Source organism: Paramisgurnus dabryanus, chromosome 9, assembly GCF_030506205.2.
Source record: "Paramisgurnus dabryanus chromosome 9, PD_genome_1.1, whole genome shotgun sequence".
In the NCBI taxonomy this organism is placed as follows: Eukaryota; Metazoa; Chordata; class Actinopteri; order Cypriniformes; family Cobitidae; genus Paramisgurnus; species Paramisgurnus dabryanus.
The window spans coordinates 35,897,122-35,913,573 of record NC_133345.1 but is presented as its reverse complement, the minus strand read 5'-3'; the positions used below and the strand labels follow the sequence as shown (position 1 = coordinate 35,913,573).

Here is a 16,452-nt window from a genome sequence, read left to right as displayed (position 1 = left end):
TACGTCTTGGGAAAATGTGTAGGATTGCTGTATCATAATCTCGCTCTCGCTTTCCTTTAACTTTCTTTGATTGAATACTGGTTCAGATATGTTATACGTCTTGCTGTATGCTGTGTCATAATCTTGCTCTTGCTGACTTTTCACTTTCTTATTTAAAGAACATTCTCAGCAACCGCAGATCCATACCATTTTCTCTTTCTTCTTTGGCTTTTCTTTGTGTTCAGCTGATGCTCCAGAGGTCCAGTGTGCCTACCGCAGACAACCATTGGTGTGTGTTAGTGTGTGCTGGTGTGTAATGAGAACCAGAACCTGGTTACTTGAGTGAAGGAGGGAAGAACGAGGTGGGGAGGGGGTTTAACAAAGCTGTAGCACTCGGTTTAAAGGGGTTACTACGGCTCACACACAAAAACACACTCGTCACTCTGAACTCTCCATAAACCCCACCCACACAGGAAGTGTGTGTCCCAGAGGGAAATAGGGGGGCTGACTCCTCCCTGTCTCTCTCCTTCTTTCTCTCTCTCTCTCTCTCTCTCTCTCTCTCTCAGACTCTTGATTTAAACAGTCTCTCTCATTCTACACACATTCAGTGGAGATCTCATTGTTCCCCTGTGCTTAAGGATTTTATACACACACACCATAAGCACGAAGTCAGCAGTGGTTTCTCAGGACTGAGGTATAGCTGAGATTCTCAAATGTACGTGGAAAACTAAAGGAATAGTAAAACGCATTCTGGAAAGACTTGCATTCTGGATTAAGAGTTCTCTTCTAGTTCCAGGAGTTTTCAGAACTGGAGCACCATACGTTTTGGGAATGTTATAAAGCGTTCTCTTATGTCTGCAGGTGTTCCAATGGAGACAGCTGGAGAATCTGTACTTCAGGGAGAAGAAATTCTCAGTGGAAGTTCATGACCCAAGAAGGTAAATTTATATTACAGCATACGCCTCCTTCATTGCACACAAACAGGTCGTGGCACCCTAGCATTTACAAATATTCTGTCTAACACACTGACAGGACATGTCGTGGGTACTACTTTCACCTAAAATGAGCCAAAGTTTGATGGAAAAGTTTGCTTATATGTCATGAAACGTTGCATGGGATCTCAGCTGTTTGTAGGTTTAACTTTGTTTCTATTCTTCTTGTCCTTTTTGGAACTCCAAAAGATTTTTTGCAAAAAAAGGAAAGTTTAAAAGTGGCATGATGTCTTGAGCTTTTAATACACAATTTAGTTTTACCAGCAAGAGAACAAGTGAAACATATAAAGCTGTTTTTTGGTATTCAATAAATGTATTTAAAGAGACATAAACCTTAAAATGATACTAGATGCATCTGGATTGCCAGGAATTGGCTTGTGTCCACAAATGTTCAGTGAGTTAAGCTATTTGTTATTAAATTGCCTGGGGAGAAGAGGGTAGAAATACAAAAGGTCAGAAACATATGAACAAAAACATACAGGATGCTCCTCCACCCTCCTTTATGTCAGTAAAGATTGAGATGTGTTTCTCAGACTCTCCTCTCTTTCATAATCAAGAGGTAATTTGGGTTTGTCCTGTATGTCTCTTGTGCTCCCCTTCTTCTTTATTAGTCAAAATTGAGATGTGTTTTAGGATTGATCTGGCTCTTATGACATCATCAGTGCGTGCCAAGGGCTGGTTAGTCCCTTTAGTAGAGCAGATGCTTCCAAAAGCAACATTACACGCTGCCTCAGATGCTGACAGATAAACCGCCTCATTCACACTCTTCCAACAAGCAACACGAGACCAGAAACAAAAAGGGAGGGAAGGATGAAAAGAAATCTGTTTATCGTGCAGCACGAGGGACTTTGATGTAGTTATGTTCTTATTACTTTGATAGTTTTAATCAATTCGGGTGGTAGCTGATGGTCACACACACACACACCCGCTTTAACTGTAATGTAGTTTTGATAAAAGTCAGAACACCAGGGAATGCTGTTTATCTTAACTTCAGTGGATGGAGAGGAGGATATTTATAGAGGCCTGGAGGTTTGTATAAAGCACATCTCTGGACAGATGGGAGGATGTACACGTGCGAAAGAGTTTGACCACATTGTAAATGGAGTGTGTGTATGGAGGCCGCACTGTGTGTGGTATATTAAGCTAATAAACTGCAGAACTGTCTACCTTGAATATAATACCAGTTTGGTTTTTTAGATATTTGACATTTTTTAGTCTTATACTCAGTTGTATAGCAGTGCTTGAATGCATCGTGACAGCACTGAAGTCATGTACAGTACTGTGCAAAAGTCATAAATAGAGTGTCAAATTTGCTGCTTGAACATTTTGAATGCATTCGCGTCCGAGGCAAAATCCACTTCTTGTGAGAGGGGCAAGGAGTGACTCCGGGTGGGCCTGCCTCCATAGCACAAGCAGGCTCCTGATTTGTTAACGTGCCGCAAATTGACGGCAAAGTAAAAAATTTTCATCTCGGGCGTCAGACGTGAATTTGCGTCATTCGCGGGGTAATTGGCGTCATTAGCGGAAATGGATGCGCGAATGAGGCGTTTCGCGTCTACCATGCTAAACACCTCATTCGCGCTGCGAGACCTCCAGACGCGGGTAAACACGTCTTTACATTGACTTAAAATTGAAATCATTCGCGCCAAACACTACATTCGCATTTGGTGTGAATGCAGCATTAGGCCACCACTAGTTTGTTGTTGTCCAGTTTTAATGTCCATCCATATTTATTTTTTACTCCTTTCATTAAAATACAAACAGGAAATATGTACATAAAAACAAAACAATTTTCATCTTCAGGAATCAGTCAGTATATAGTGTGACCTGACCTCTCTTGGCATTAAACACATCTTGAGCTTTTTTTTAGGTCTTGAAGTAATTTGATCATAAATCAAAATTAGGATTTCATTTCATTAAGGTTTAAGAGATCCAGTACTGTATGCTTGTTTATGCTGTGACACTTTCGTCAAATTCAGTGAATATAAAGTCGGTTTGTGTTCGCTTCAACTGCAGGGCGTCGGTAACGCGAAGGACGTTCGGTCACAGTGGCATTGCGGTGCACACTTGGTACGCCTGTCCCACCCTCATCAAATCCATATGGGCCATGGCCATCAGCCAACACCAGTTCTACCTGGACCGCAAACAGAGCAAGGTGCGTTTTTGTTTATTTTAACAGTTCACCAAAATCAATGTGCTTTGTTTGTATAATGTGTTTGGCAGTTTTGTGCAATTGAATTGTTAACATCTTTACTGCGAAAACCTTCCTGTGTGTTTCTGTGGTCTAACTGTCTAACCATCTAGACTGCCAGCTCTTAGAAATCCTCAGGACTGCCTGAAGTCTCACACACACACAAATATCTGTCTCTGATTTTGGTGAAGGATTCTGTTACACTTTTAAAAGTTGTGGAATGTTCGTCTCTCGGAAAATCCTGTCACAGTCGACACAGCTGGCAAGCACATTCACTCTCTTTCTCTCTTTCTCAGAGCAAGATTCACGCTGCACGCAGTCTGAATGAGATAGCCATAGACTTGACAGAGACGGGAACCCTCAAGACCTCCAAACTGGCCAACATGGGCAGCAAAGGCAAAATCATCAGCGGAAGCAGTGGCAGTCTGCTGTCCTCAGGTCAGTCTGAGCACACACACTACAACACAAAAACTCATCCCCCTGCTTACATTGCATTCAAACTGATAACAGGTTGCTAGGTTTAGGTCCTCTCGTCACAGATGTTCAACACAAAGAGCTTTAACCTTGTAGTGTGTATTTTTGAGATACCAATGTTTATGATCCATGTTTATGTTCTCATGGTGATGTCATACGTTGACAGTTTTAGGGTGTGTGCACATTTTCAGCAGGGTGAGATTGGGAACAGCTTGTCATGATGCTGGTTTTGGACTTGCGCCGTGGTGTCAGTTATCATATGAACAAAGAGATCTGTGGAACTCCTCTGATGTTAGTTATATGATCCCCTGTTTCATCTGGGCCATGAATCTGTTAGCCTCTTAATCAATGTCAACACATATGAGAAAGAGAGAGAGAGGGGGTACAGTAAGAGATGAGATCACTAGAGAAATTAAATAAAATAGCATGCATTAATAAATCATTCACAATAATTTGGAGACGTATTAGGTTTAACGCACGTTTTTAGACAGTGTAATGTATATCGAAATATTGGAAATGTGTTAAAGGGGTCATAGCATGAAAATCTGACTTTTCCATGTTTAAGTGCTACAATTGGGTCCCCAGTGCTTCTATCAACCTAGAAAATGAGAAAAAGATCAACCCAGTAATTTAGTTTTGGTAAACCATTCTCTGCAAGCATGTGAAAAAATAGGTCATTGAAATTTGGCTCCCCTGTGATGTCAGAAGGGGATAATACCGCCCCTTAATCTGCACTATCCAACCACGACACTGCCCTTTAGTTCAGAGATCAGCTCATTTGCATTTTAAATGCCCTGGGCACATTTATGCTCACACCTACAAAGTGTCAATTTTAACATGCTATGATAAATTATCTATATGGTATTTTGAGCTAAGACTTCACATACGTACTCTGGGGATACCAAAGATTTATTTTTCATCTTAAAAAAGTCTTGTGAAATGTCTGCTTTAAAAAAACATATCATTGTAATTATCATAGTTGACTTTCAGCTTCGGAGGCAGATTTGATGTCTCGTGCTAATTTAAAGAATCCAAACCTCACGGTGGAAAAGATAGTTGCAGTTAAATTCATACACAAATTCTCACATTGACACAGGAACTCACAACAATTCACATTCATTTTGTATGTTCATAATGATTCTGTAAAGGCCCAGCTGTGATGTTTAATATGCATGATTCAGTAGGTTTATTAAGCACTGATGTTTTGTTCTCAGTTGATGTAATCAAGGCTGTGTGGGAGGAACAAATAGTATTGGCCAGATAAATCATAGTCTGCTTAGCATGATCCAATCAAATCCTCATATGCCCTTGACCGCAGATAGATAGACGCTCACACATCAGGCCTGGCTGGACCCTAGCAACACTGACTCTACTGATTCATAGGCAGCTGCCAGCCCACACAAACACATTACAAGAGATCCTATGAGATTCCTCCCTCCTTCCCAAACATACAGACCTGACAAATCACATTCCTCAGCAGGATACACAGCCGGAAACTGTCAGTCATGCTACACAACACCAGTGTGAGAAAACAGATAGATTTACAGCACAGAGATTGATACTAGTGATACCAGAAGCAGAAACAAATACTGATTCAATGTTTTTAATAGTGATAATTATAGTTGGTAATTATTTGCAAGTATAATTTTTCCCATAAACATCCTAACTATTACAGCAGGTGTTCCCAGGCATGCACACTTTTCCCAATGCTCCAATCTATGTTGAGACTTTAGTAAACAATGTTACCCTATTGGGACCCTTTGTTCATTTTATCCGGAAACACGCACAAACTTTGCCCCTTTTAGAGCATTGAAAGAGGTTAAGCACACACCCTTCTACTAAACAAAAAGGTCAGGTTGATTGTTTAAGTGAAGTCAACTGGATCTGATATTTAAGCCCTGGATCTGATCTAATGTTGTGTGTGTATGTATGTAGGCTCTCAGGAGTCGGACAGCTCTCAGACTGCTAAGAAGGACATGTTGGCGGCTTTGAGGGCCAGACAGGAAGCTCTCGAGGAGACGCTCAGACAGAGAATAGAAGAACTGAAGAACATCTGCATTAGAGAAGCGGTGAGGAACGAAACAAGCCTCCTGCAGCATCCTTAAAACATGAACTTCACACTTTATCATAATGGCTGTGTTCCAAAACCTAGTGACCTGCCTTGTTGTCTACATTGGCAACTACCACTTTAACTTAGCATGAATTGTCGGGTACACACCAAAAGATTTTTTTACATCTTATAAGATTTTCAAAATGTGATAGACCACAAACATGAGGATAAAAAAATCCTAGATTTAACCGTTTTGCTCCTATTGTGTGTTGTGTGCCATGATGTGTCAAAGACAGCACAACACACACAAACAGTTTCTCGACTGTGAACACAGGAAATCTCGCAAAATCTCACGAGACTTCAGAATAAGCATGGGGGACGATACGCAGGAAGACATTTTCATGATAGTGTTTGTAATGATTTTCGCCGAAAATTCAAGAGAGAAAAATAAATGGTTTGAGTGAAGTCGTGGAGACAGCGGGAACATGGTCTGTACAAGTTCACTTTGCATCAACTTCACTTTGTGCTGCACCATGACTGCTTCCTTCTTCTATCATCTCGCTTTCTGATTGGATATTGTTTCGTTTCATGTGATAATCTCAAGAGCATGCGCGCGTTTGTCCTCAGGGTTCCCCCCAAACATCAGGATTTCTGATCGTAAATATTAAACATGTTTAATATTTACAATTCGCAATCTGGACGGCTCCGACGTTATTCCGATCAGGTTTGGACACACATCACACCAAGGGAAAATCTGATAAGATAATCTGTAGAACCATCAAGATAATCGGGACATAGCTAGGACTGTCGGAAGGGGGGGACATCGGCCCAAAATCATATCTTTTAGTGTGTACCCAGCGTAAGTTTTAGTTAAATTAAAGTATCTTTTGGACCCCTACTGTTTGAGACCACACTACATATTGCCACACTAGTTTTTGGAACAGTTCATCTCATGTATGCACACTAACATCCATACTAAGATCATATGTTGTTTCTCAGGAGCTGACAGGAAAGCTCCCTAAGGAATATCCTCTGGACCCCGGAGAGGAGCCACCTACCGTCAGACGCAAAATTGGCACAGCATTTAAACTGGATGAACAGAAGATCCTGCCCAAAGGAGAGGTAAGTGACATTCAACCTTATCCGGCCTGATGACCGAAGAGATCATTATTTTGGTTAGGACCTGAACTCTTTAGATGTTAATAGTCTTGTTTGTAGCTGACCACAGCAACAGTTTAATCCAAAGCTGACCTTTAAGTCAAAATCAGACTTTTGCTGCAATGTGTGTCTATCTATAAATAGCTCCAGTTTGGCATTATGAGAGGAAGTGGCGATAGTGTCCAGCCAAAGGAACAGAATTACAAAACGCAGAAAAGGAGAATAACAGTATGTGTGTATCTGTCAAAAGCCAAAGTCAGATGATTTATCTGAGCCATTATTAAGAGGTCACAATGTCGTCTTTACCAGAGTGCGTCTCTGTGACCAGTGAACGCTGATTTTGGGTGATTAATTTAAGACATTGATTTGAGGTCACAACATTTTGGTCTAAGTGTCTGTGTGTGAGAATGTGACTAGACAACTTGGCGCCCATGGCTGTCTTGTCATTCTGACGGAGTGTGTGTTGGCAGTTCCACAAAGGGTGATATAAAAGATCATATGTTTTGTAAGTCTTCGCCTTACTTATGTTTGTGTGTGTGTTTTTCAGGAAGAGGAGCTGGAACGTATGGAAAGGGAGTTTGCGATCCAGTCTCAGATAACGGAGGCGGCACGGCGGTTAGCGTCGGATCCTCACATCAGCAGCAAAAAGCTGAAGAAGCAGAGGAAGACGTCATATCTGAATGCCCTGAAGAAACTGCAGGATATCGAGAACGGCATAAATGAATACCGCGTCCGATCCGGGAAGAAACCCACACAACGTGCCTCTCTCATCATAGAGGGTAAGACATTGCTTTGACGCCATCCAATCCTTTTCCTGCTGAGAGCAAGAGCAATCGCACCTCCTGCTAGACCTATAAAACATGCGTGTGAATGTGTGTGCCCCTGTGAACTCGCACTTGTGGGTTTGATGTGCAGTGTGTGCATTGAGAGATGTGGTGTGTTGTAACCGTCTTTGTTTTTTAATTACAGAAGCAAATATCGGCTCAGAGGACAGCTCTCTGTCTGACGCCCTGGTGCTGGATGATGGTAATTCATAACTCTTTAATTGTCACATCACCATAAACAAGTGTGCAGTGTGTTTCAGCCAAACATTAACTATACAAATCACATTACACAATATAGATATACACAGAGTAAATTTATTAAGCATATGTTCCTGTATAGCTCAGTGGTAGAGCATTGCGTTAGCACCGCAAAAGGTCATACGTTTTGAACGCATACTGATAAAAATGTATACCTTTGGATAAAAGCATCTGCTAAATGGATAAATTTAATGTAAATTTAAGCAATGAGTGTATACATATAAACTATAAATGTGAGGACATTTCTTAGACTATTTTTCTAGAACCAGGTTATGAATAACCCTTACTCCTAAATGTATCTTGTACACATTGATATATTTTAAATAAGGCTGAGCTTTTTTACTGGTGAGGGCCATGTGAAATTAACACTTTCTCCTCATTTCAGATGACCCCCAAGTGACAGGAACCCCGACGTTCTCTCCGGCCGCTTCCCCACACAAGGGTCTACCACCACGTCCCCCCTCCCACAGCCGACCGCCTCCTCCACAGTCCCTGGATGGACTAAGACACCTGCACTACCAGCGCAGCGACTACGACAAGTCCCCCATCAAACCACGCATGTGGAGCGAAAGCTCATTAGACGAGCCCTACGAAAGGGTGAAAAAACGCTCCTCGCACTCCAGGTACGAATCGTTCCGCATTACACACAATGACGCGGTGAAGATCCGTGCACACCTAACGTCAGAAATCAATGCATCTTGGCACACGTCATGACAAATAAATCCACCCTGTTTTTTCACTCCTGGTGTGATTAGGCGTGCAAACCAATTGTAGTGTATCAACTCCTCATGACATCTTATGTTCATTGATTCTCTTTACTTCTCTTAATACAGTAGTCACAGGCGGTTCCCTAGCACAGGCAGCTGTGAAGCAGGAGGCAGTAACTCTCTCCAGAACAGCCCGGTCCGCTCCCTCTCTCACTGGAACAGCCAGTCCAGTATGCCCTCAACTCCTGACCTGAGAACACGAAGCTACGTCCACTCAGCAAGGTGCACACACACATACACACATACTTAATGTCCTCTGCTGTCAACAACCGACTAAGCTTATTGTTCTGTTCAACATCCATTTCGTTAATAATTTATATAAAAGTTTAGTTTTTCAAACCTGTAACAACCAGTAAATTGCTAAAATAGATTTTTTTTTATTTCTTAGTCTAACTCAACCCTTCCGTGGCCGGAGCTCCAGTCTTGAGTCACAGGGAAAGCTGCTGTCATTGGAGGCAGACACAGAGACAGGACTTAGCCCTGACCTCTTCCTGTCAGGCCCACAGAGGACAGGAAGCAACGGCTCTGTTGTCCCAGACGACTGCTCGTCTTGCACCAGCCACTCCAGCTCAGAACATTACTATCCCTCGTCCACCTCTAACCCCAACTACTGCACGTTGGCTGAGGACTCGCCCTCCAAAGCCCGGCAGAGACAGCGACAACGGCACAAATCCGCCGGGCACCTGGGTGCCTCTAGTTCCGGCAGCATGCCCAACCTGGCGGCCCGTAACGGAGGCACCCATTCGGGGGTGTGCGGGAGCCACCAGGGCGTGTACCTCCACAGCCAGAGCCAACCCTCCTCTCAGTATCGCATCAAAGAGTACCCACTTTACACCGAGGGCAGCAGTCCTAACGCCGTGGTGGTCCGCAGCCTGGAAAACGACCAGGAAGGTCACTACAGTGTCAAGGCGCAGTTCAAGACCTCCAACTCGTACACGGCTGGTGGGCTTTATAAGGAGGGGTGGGGCTCAGGGGAGGACGGGGAATCAGGCGGGAGCAGCGGGAGGTTGACCCCCTCTCGTTCGCAGATTGTGAGGACTCCATCTCTAGGGAGGGAGGGTGGAGGGGGTCGGACGGCGGTGTCAGACGAGCTGCGGTGCTGGTACCAGCGCTCTTCTGGATCACTGAAGGAACGCAGTCGGGTCACGCACACCAGCTCCAACGCTTCAGACGGGCGCGAGGGGAGGATAGGAACGCTAGTGAAGGGCTCACCAGGTACATGCACATACAAAGAATAATTTGCTAAGTTTGTCTAGTTTATGTTTATCAAATGTGACCCTGTCTGTGAAATCCAGGCTAAAGTTTCATAATCTAATTGAGATGAGGTACATCAAAGTTTGATTTCACTTAAATTTCAATCTATGACTTGATCTTACTTACAATATTTAAGACAGCAAGGCTATATTTGTGGATGCACTGAATATTCGGGAACAAAAAAGCATTTTCGGTTTTTGGCCAAAAGACTTTTATCACCGAAACAATACAGCCGAAATGTTGTGAAGACGCAAACAGAAACCGCGACCTGCACGTGTTTGTCTGTACCAACATGTCTGTGGTGTGGACGTATTTAACTGCAAAAAGGTGCTAAAGTGAGCAGCTTTCTGTACGCACAGATGCACATGTGGTTGAATGTGTCCGGTCCAGCTCCAGTCAGATGTGATCATCACTATGCCCTTCAAAGATCAAAACTCTTGATGTGTAAACTTTAGAGAGAGTTGTGCTACTGTGTCTCATGCTGTAGTCCGTTAACATACATTTGGCGAATAGAGCAATGAAAACAACGTAATGTTTTTATGTGGAATGACTGTTTATGCTGCGCTGTTTGGAATTTGCCCTCCGTCTGTGTGTGCGCGCGGGTTTAAGTGCACTCAGTAGTGCACACACGGAGAGATGTGTTTCAAAAAGCAAGCGAACATAAAATCTTTCTGTTAATGACAGGGCACATATAAACAAAATGATCTCCACAGTATTCTTTTTTTTTTTAAACATAAGTTAATGTCTTAAGTTTATGTATAGATTAGAATCAGAAACCAGTCTGTGCTTATTTTTTCTTAAAGAGACAGACACCTCAATTAACATACTTAAGTCTGTGTCATTAATGTTAATCAAACAACCCAAGACAAAGAGAAAAAGGTGTTTATTTCTTATTTCTTTCTACATACATTACATAATTATTTATATTTGCTATATTTACAAAATGTATTATATTTATTTTCAAGTTGCTGCAGTAGAAAAAAAAAATTCTCTTCAGGTTCATACATCCAACATAACTCTAAGTGCAGCCATATAAAACATAAACATACAAATATATAAATGAATATATTTTAGGTAGGGGGTGCTTCACAAAGGGTTAATCACTTTTTGGGGTCCATGACATCATAAAGTTTGAAGACCCCTGGTCTAGACTACATTTAGTCTCTCTAGACCAGTGTTTCTCAAACTTTTTCAGCCCAAGGACCACTTTATCTTCCAATTTTTTTCTGAGGACCACCTAACAGAATCCCACTGTAACACCCAAAAAACAACAAAATAGGAAGGATAAGCTAAGTTTAAGTTTAATATGCAACTGTTTCAAGTCAAAAACTAATTTTTTAAAAACAAATGCAATGCTACGTTCAGAAATTATTATATGAATTTTATTTCATTTGAAAAAGTAAATGTGAAATGAGTGGCAGCTTAACTCTTTCACCGCCAGCGTTTTTTAAAAAAGTTGCCAGCCAGCGCCAGCGTTTTTCATGATTTTCACCAAAGTTTAATGCCTTCCAGAAAATGTTCTTCTTTAAATATATAAACATACAATATACCAAATGAAAGAACAGACCCTCTGCTTTCAAACAAAAAAAAACGTTTCTTCCTACCTTCAGTGGTTATAATAGCGGTATTGCGGAAAGACGGAAAATCTCGTCATTGGCGGGGAAGCGTTTTCTCTTACTTGACGAGATATCTCGTCAATGGCGGGGAAAGAGTTAATATGAACAACAAATAAAACTGAGGTGGTGGGTATATGAAGTCTATGGTTGTAACTATGGTAACAATAAAATACTGAAAAAAAAATTTTTCCCCTTAATGTCCAAAATCACTGAAATTACAGGGATTTTACACATGAACAAAAACTATTACATTTCAAAACTAATAGATCTGTGGATTTTAGCTGCTTTCAGTTGACGCTTGATCTTTTATTTTGACTCCTCTGTGGTTTAGCAAACCCATCCATTTTTACGTTATTAAAACAGAAAGGCAAGAACTGATATCACAGTTTCGCAAGTGCATTAAAAATCTACATAAATAAGTGACGATTGTATAAACACTTGCCCAGTTTAGATCATCTTTTGGCGGACCACTTGGGGGGTAGTGGTCCGCGGACCACACTTTGAGAATTACCCACCACATATTTTCAATAAAAATAAGAGGAAACAATACACATTCAATAGTTTTTGTTTTCCTTTTCACTGTGAATGAAATGTAAGTTGGATTCCTATAACAGTCAAGTATCAAAACAATCATACGTAGTCATTAATTTAGGTTAAACTGTTTTCTGTGTCATTCACCGCAACACCCAAGTGACTTTGCATGACCCAACCTTATCCCATTGGGTGGGTCCCAACCCACAGTTTGAAAACCCCTGTCCTAAAGTATACAAGCTGTCCACTTATCAGTTGTGAAACACAATAATTGCAATGCTTTTTTTATTGTATACAAACATCACTAATGTGCACCAGCTGTGCGTTGTACTTTCTTGCGAAACACATGCATGTATACATCGCTGCCTTGATGCTTGTGTGTTTAGTGTGTGAGAGAGAAAGTGATGAGTTGAGACCTTTATTATCTTTCCACTTAAGTGCATTGCTTAGATTCATGTGTAACTGTACACGTGTGAGTGTGTCTGCAGTGTGACAGGGTGGTCTGGTCAGCGTATGCATATGTATGTGTGTGTGTGTTTAAGGGGATTATCACCTCTCTGGGTGGCAGGAACACTCTAGAGATCTGAAGCTCCTCCAGCAGCTCAGTCACATGTCAGGAGTGTGTTAGGACTTTATCTGACCTATGATTCATTAGTGTATAATACTCATATGTGTGTGTGTGTGTTTTAGCTGCCTCTCCGCTCAGTCAGAGAAGTGGAACACCCTGTAGTGACCCCACAGCCACGCCGCCCTGTAGCCCACAGCACATCCTCAACTGGCAGAGCGGGTAAGATGGACACTAGTGTGGGTTTAACCACCTAATTTTCAGATTCATGTAACTGCCATTATGTTTTAATCAATATATACACAACCATTTAAATGTTTGTAAACACTCATTCTTTATTTATATTTTTTTCTACATAGAGAAATAGTAAACTCATCAAAAGTATAATATAACAAAATTTTAATTATAGGAATTATCTTGTGATTAAAAGCATCTAAAATTAATCAAAACTTTAGTGTAGTCACCCCACACAATTTATATAAAATAGTCATTTTATTTCCCATGTGACCCTGTCTGCGTAATCCAGGCTAAAGTCTCATAATCTAATGATGAGATTAGGAGCATCAAAGTTTGATTTTACATTAATTTCAGATTTCACATGACCTTACTTTTATTAAAGATATCAAGGTTATATTTTCACAGAAATTTCTTTACATTATGTAAGAAGATGTTATGTAGAAAACAGTAAATCACCCCAAATTTGTTTTTTCAGGGACTGGATAACAAATGATTAGGGCATATGAGTGCGAAAATACGCTTCTGCAATGAAGTGACTTATCGCTAATATCAGTCCCTCCAGAAAAACGCGATGGCATGATTCAATGTGGGGGCCTACATTTTTTCAAATACTGCGCACTTTCGCTGCATAAATGGCAGATTTCTGTGCGCAAAATATGCGGGGCTTGCATGATTTCATAATTCCTGCATTTTCGTAGCAAAAAGTCACATATATCTTAGCAGAAAGTTGAAAAATGTTGCATTTACTTCACACAAGCGCATCCATGTCCCCTGTTGCCATGGTAACATTATGAAGTGGCGTAATTACGTGACGTGAACATCATTGAAAATGATGCAATTTCCCACAATTACATTGCATAAAATTGCATAAATATCCTGCATATTCTATCGTATTTTTTAAAGGTACAGTATGTAATTTTTAAAAGGGTCTCTTGACAGAAGTGCAAAATAATATTCAAAACTATATTATCAGAGGTTTATAAAGACCTTTAATAATGAACCGTTATGTGTTTATTACCGTAGAATGAGATGTTTTTATCTACATACACCGAGGGTCCACTTACATGGAAGTAGGCATGGGCCGATTACCGGCTTCAAGGTATACCGAGGTTTTAAACAGTCAAGGTTTCAAAACCACTGAAATATTCTGTGATACCGTCTCCAAGGTATGAGCTGTGTTTATACAAAATTCATTAAATCATTAAGTCATGTGATTGATTTGATGTTTACATTTAATATACATTACAAAAATATTATATATTTTTTGAAAGCATATTATAATTTAAAGGCTTTATTTTTACCTGGCATTTAAAAAAATAACACATTTTAGTGTTGCAATGGCAAAACCGTAACACCGTGAAACCGTGGTATTTTTGCTAAAGGTTATCATACCGCCAGAATCTTATACCGGCCCATGCCTACATGGAAGTCGCCATTTTGGGCTGCCATGTTTCTACAGAAGCCCTTAACGGACAAATTTTTTTACTAAGTTGTCTCCGTTGATGACATGTTTGTCTGGTGGTGACTACCGTAGCCTCTCTATGTGTTTCAAAAGTGAGAGGTGAGCAGTGGACGGAGCTGTTGGTTGCAATTTGCAACCTCACCACTAGATACCGCTAAAATTTACACACTGCACCTTTAAGAAAATGTGCCACAAGATCAAGGGTTTTTGCCCGCAACAATCACAAAAAACTCTCCATTTTTCTGGAAGGACTATAATATACACTCGTTTCATAATGCAAACCTACCAAAACCATCCAATCTCAATTTTTTATCTCCATTCCAAAACCTAATATGACCAGACATTGACTCATTAATTTTTTTACAAATTATTAATAATTCTGTGAGCCTGGAGACAGCAGCGTACACAGTGATGTTATAAAATTGTCGCTTAAATGTGTGATATGAATAAATAGTGCTCATAAACGGCTGTTTAAATAATATCCTCTATTGAAATGAGTAGAGGCTTGGACCATTATGGTAAACAGTATTTCTTACATCATGACTTAACAAGGCCATACAAAGCTTTTGTTTAGGTTGCAGCACAGCTATTTTGTTTTTTTTAATGGTAATTTACGTGTCTCTTGTTGTGAATAGTCTTTAAGGAAGTAAATCAGTGCTTATTTGGGTCTATGCAAACATTTTGCAGTTCTTTGCTTTCAGTGAAGATTGTGCAACTTGGTTTACTGTCCTTCAAGTTTTGTTTGTGGAGAACATTCTCTCGGTTCAGAGGTTCACCTAACTTAACAATGCCTTGTCTGTGTTGTTTACTTTAATGGTGTGTAACCAAACTACCACATTGTCAGAATTACACAACTCACTCTGTATTAACTGATCACTACTACACACAAATGCTAACCTCTCTGTCTCTTTCTCTCTCTGTCTTTCTGTGTCACTAACTCACGTCTTCCTGAATGTTTGTGTGTTTTTGGATGTGTGTGTGTGTGTGTGTGTGTGTGTGTGTTTTCTCGGGGCAGTAATGCGACTGAAAGTTCTCCTACTGAAGAGCGCTCTACCTCTCACCAAAGCACTGACCAGTAGAGAGGTACTCTCTCTCTTTCTCTTTTTCTCTATTTCTCTCTCTCTCTCTCTCTCTCTCTCTCTCTCTCTCTCTCTCTCTCTTTCTCTATGCATGTTCTGCATCTCACTTTTCACCTAATTGCACTGTGTTGTCACTTGTCTTGAAATGTCTTAAGTAATCGCCCAAGTAACAAATTTTTAAGAAATCTCAAATTAAAATACAAGACACAGGAAATGTTGTTATTATACATTTTGGTTAACCTTACAATGGTTTGAAAGTAATCTTGCTTCATAACTCTATGCTTTTCATATTTTTACTCAAACAAACCGTATGTAAATAAAAAATTTAGCAGTAGATTTAAAGGTACACTTCACTTTTTTTAAAATATGCTCATTTTCCAGCTTCCCTAGAGTTAAACATTTGATTTTTACCGTTTTGGAATCCATTCAGCTGATTTCCGGGTCTGGCTGTACCACTTTTAGCATAGCTTAGCATAATCCATTGAATCCGATTAGACCATTAGCATCGTACTCAAAAATAGCCAAAGAGTTTCGATATTTTTCTTTAAACTTGACTCTTCTGTAGTTACACCGTGTACTAAGACAGACGGAAAATTAAAAGTTGCGATTTTCTACGCAGATATGGCTAGGAACTATACTCTCATTCTCTAATAATCAAGGACTTTGCTGCCGTAACATGGCTGCAGGAGGCGCAATGATATTACGCAGCAGCCAAAAATAGTCCCCTTGGTTACTTTTAATAGCAGAGGACTATTTTCGGCAGTGCATAATATCATTGCGCCTCCTGTAGCCATGTTACGTCAGCAAAGTGATTTTTACGATGTAACTACAGAAGAGTCAGGTTATAAATAGGAAAAATATCCAAACTAGGGATGCAATTTCTCATATAAGATGATCGTTTAAATTAACGATCAATCAATCGAATAATTGTTAACTGTAATAGTGCAATAAGTCTTTACTGCAGTGGCATAAAGCCAGTGGCATTAAAGTGTGCGTTTAAACGCCAGCTTCCTCA

At 40.5% G+C, this 16,452-nt stretch overlaps 1 protein-coding gene across 15 annotated transcripts in view; it reads left to right on the top strand.

The window, feature by feature from the left end:
* The window catches only part of frmd4a (FERM domain containing 4A), a 223,530-nt gene that overhangs the window by 203,847 nt on the left and 3,231 nt on the right, over positions 1-16,452 (top strand). For 6 of the 15 annotated variants that reach the window (XM_073815811.1, XM_073815812.1, XM_073815810.1 and 3 more), the window contains exons 12-22: positions 841-917; positions 2,985-3,126; positions 3,459-3,600; positions 5,572-5,705; positions 6,686-6,808; positions 7,392-7,623; positions 7,814-7,870; positions 8,312-8,549; positions 8,760-8,915; positions 9,082-9,908; positions 12,785-12,881. In XM_073815811.1, coding sequence (XP_073671912.1) covers positions 841-917; positions 2,985-3,126; positions 3,459-3,600; positions 5,572-5,705; positions 6,686-6,808; positions 7,392-7,623; positions 7,814-7,870; positions 8,312-8,549; positions 8,760-8,915; positions 9,082-9,908; positions 12,785-12,881 — 2,225 coding nt within the window. Of the gene's footprint in view, positions 1-530; positions 695-840; positions 918-2,984; positions 3,127-3,458; positions 3,601-5,571; positions 5,706-6,685; positions 6,809-7,391; positions 7,624-7,813; positions 7,871-8,311; positions 8,550-8,759; positions 8,916-9,081; positions 9,909-12,784; positions 12,882-15,373; positions 15,442-16,452 lie in introns of those variants that run through there. The other 9 variants (XM_065283572.2, XM_065283562.2, XM_065283564.2 and 6 more) reach the window with 7 other exon arrangements.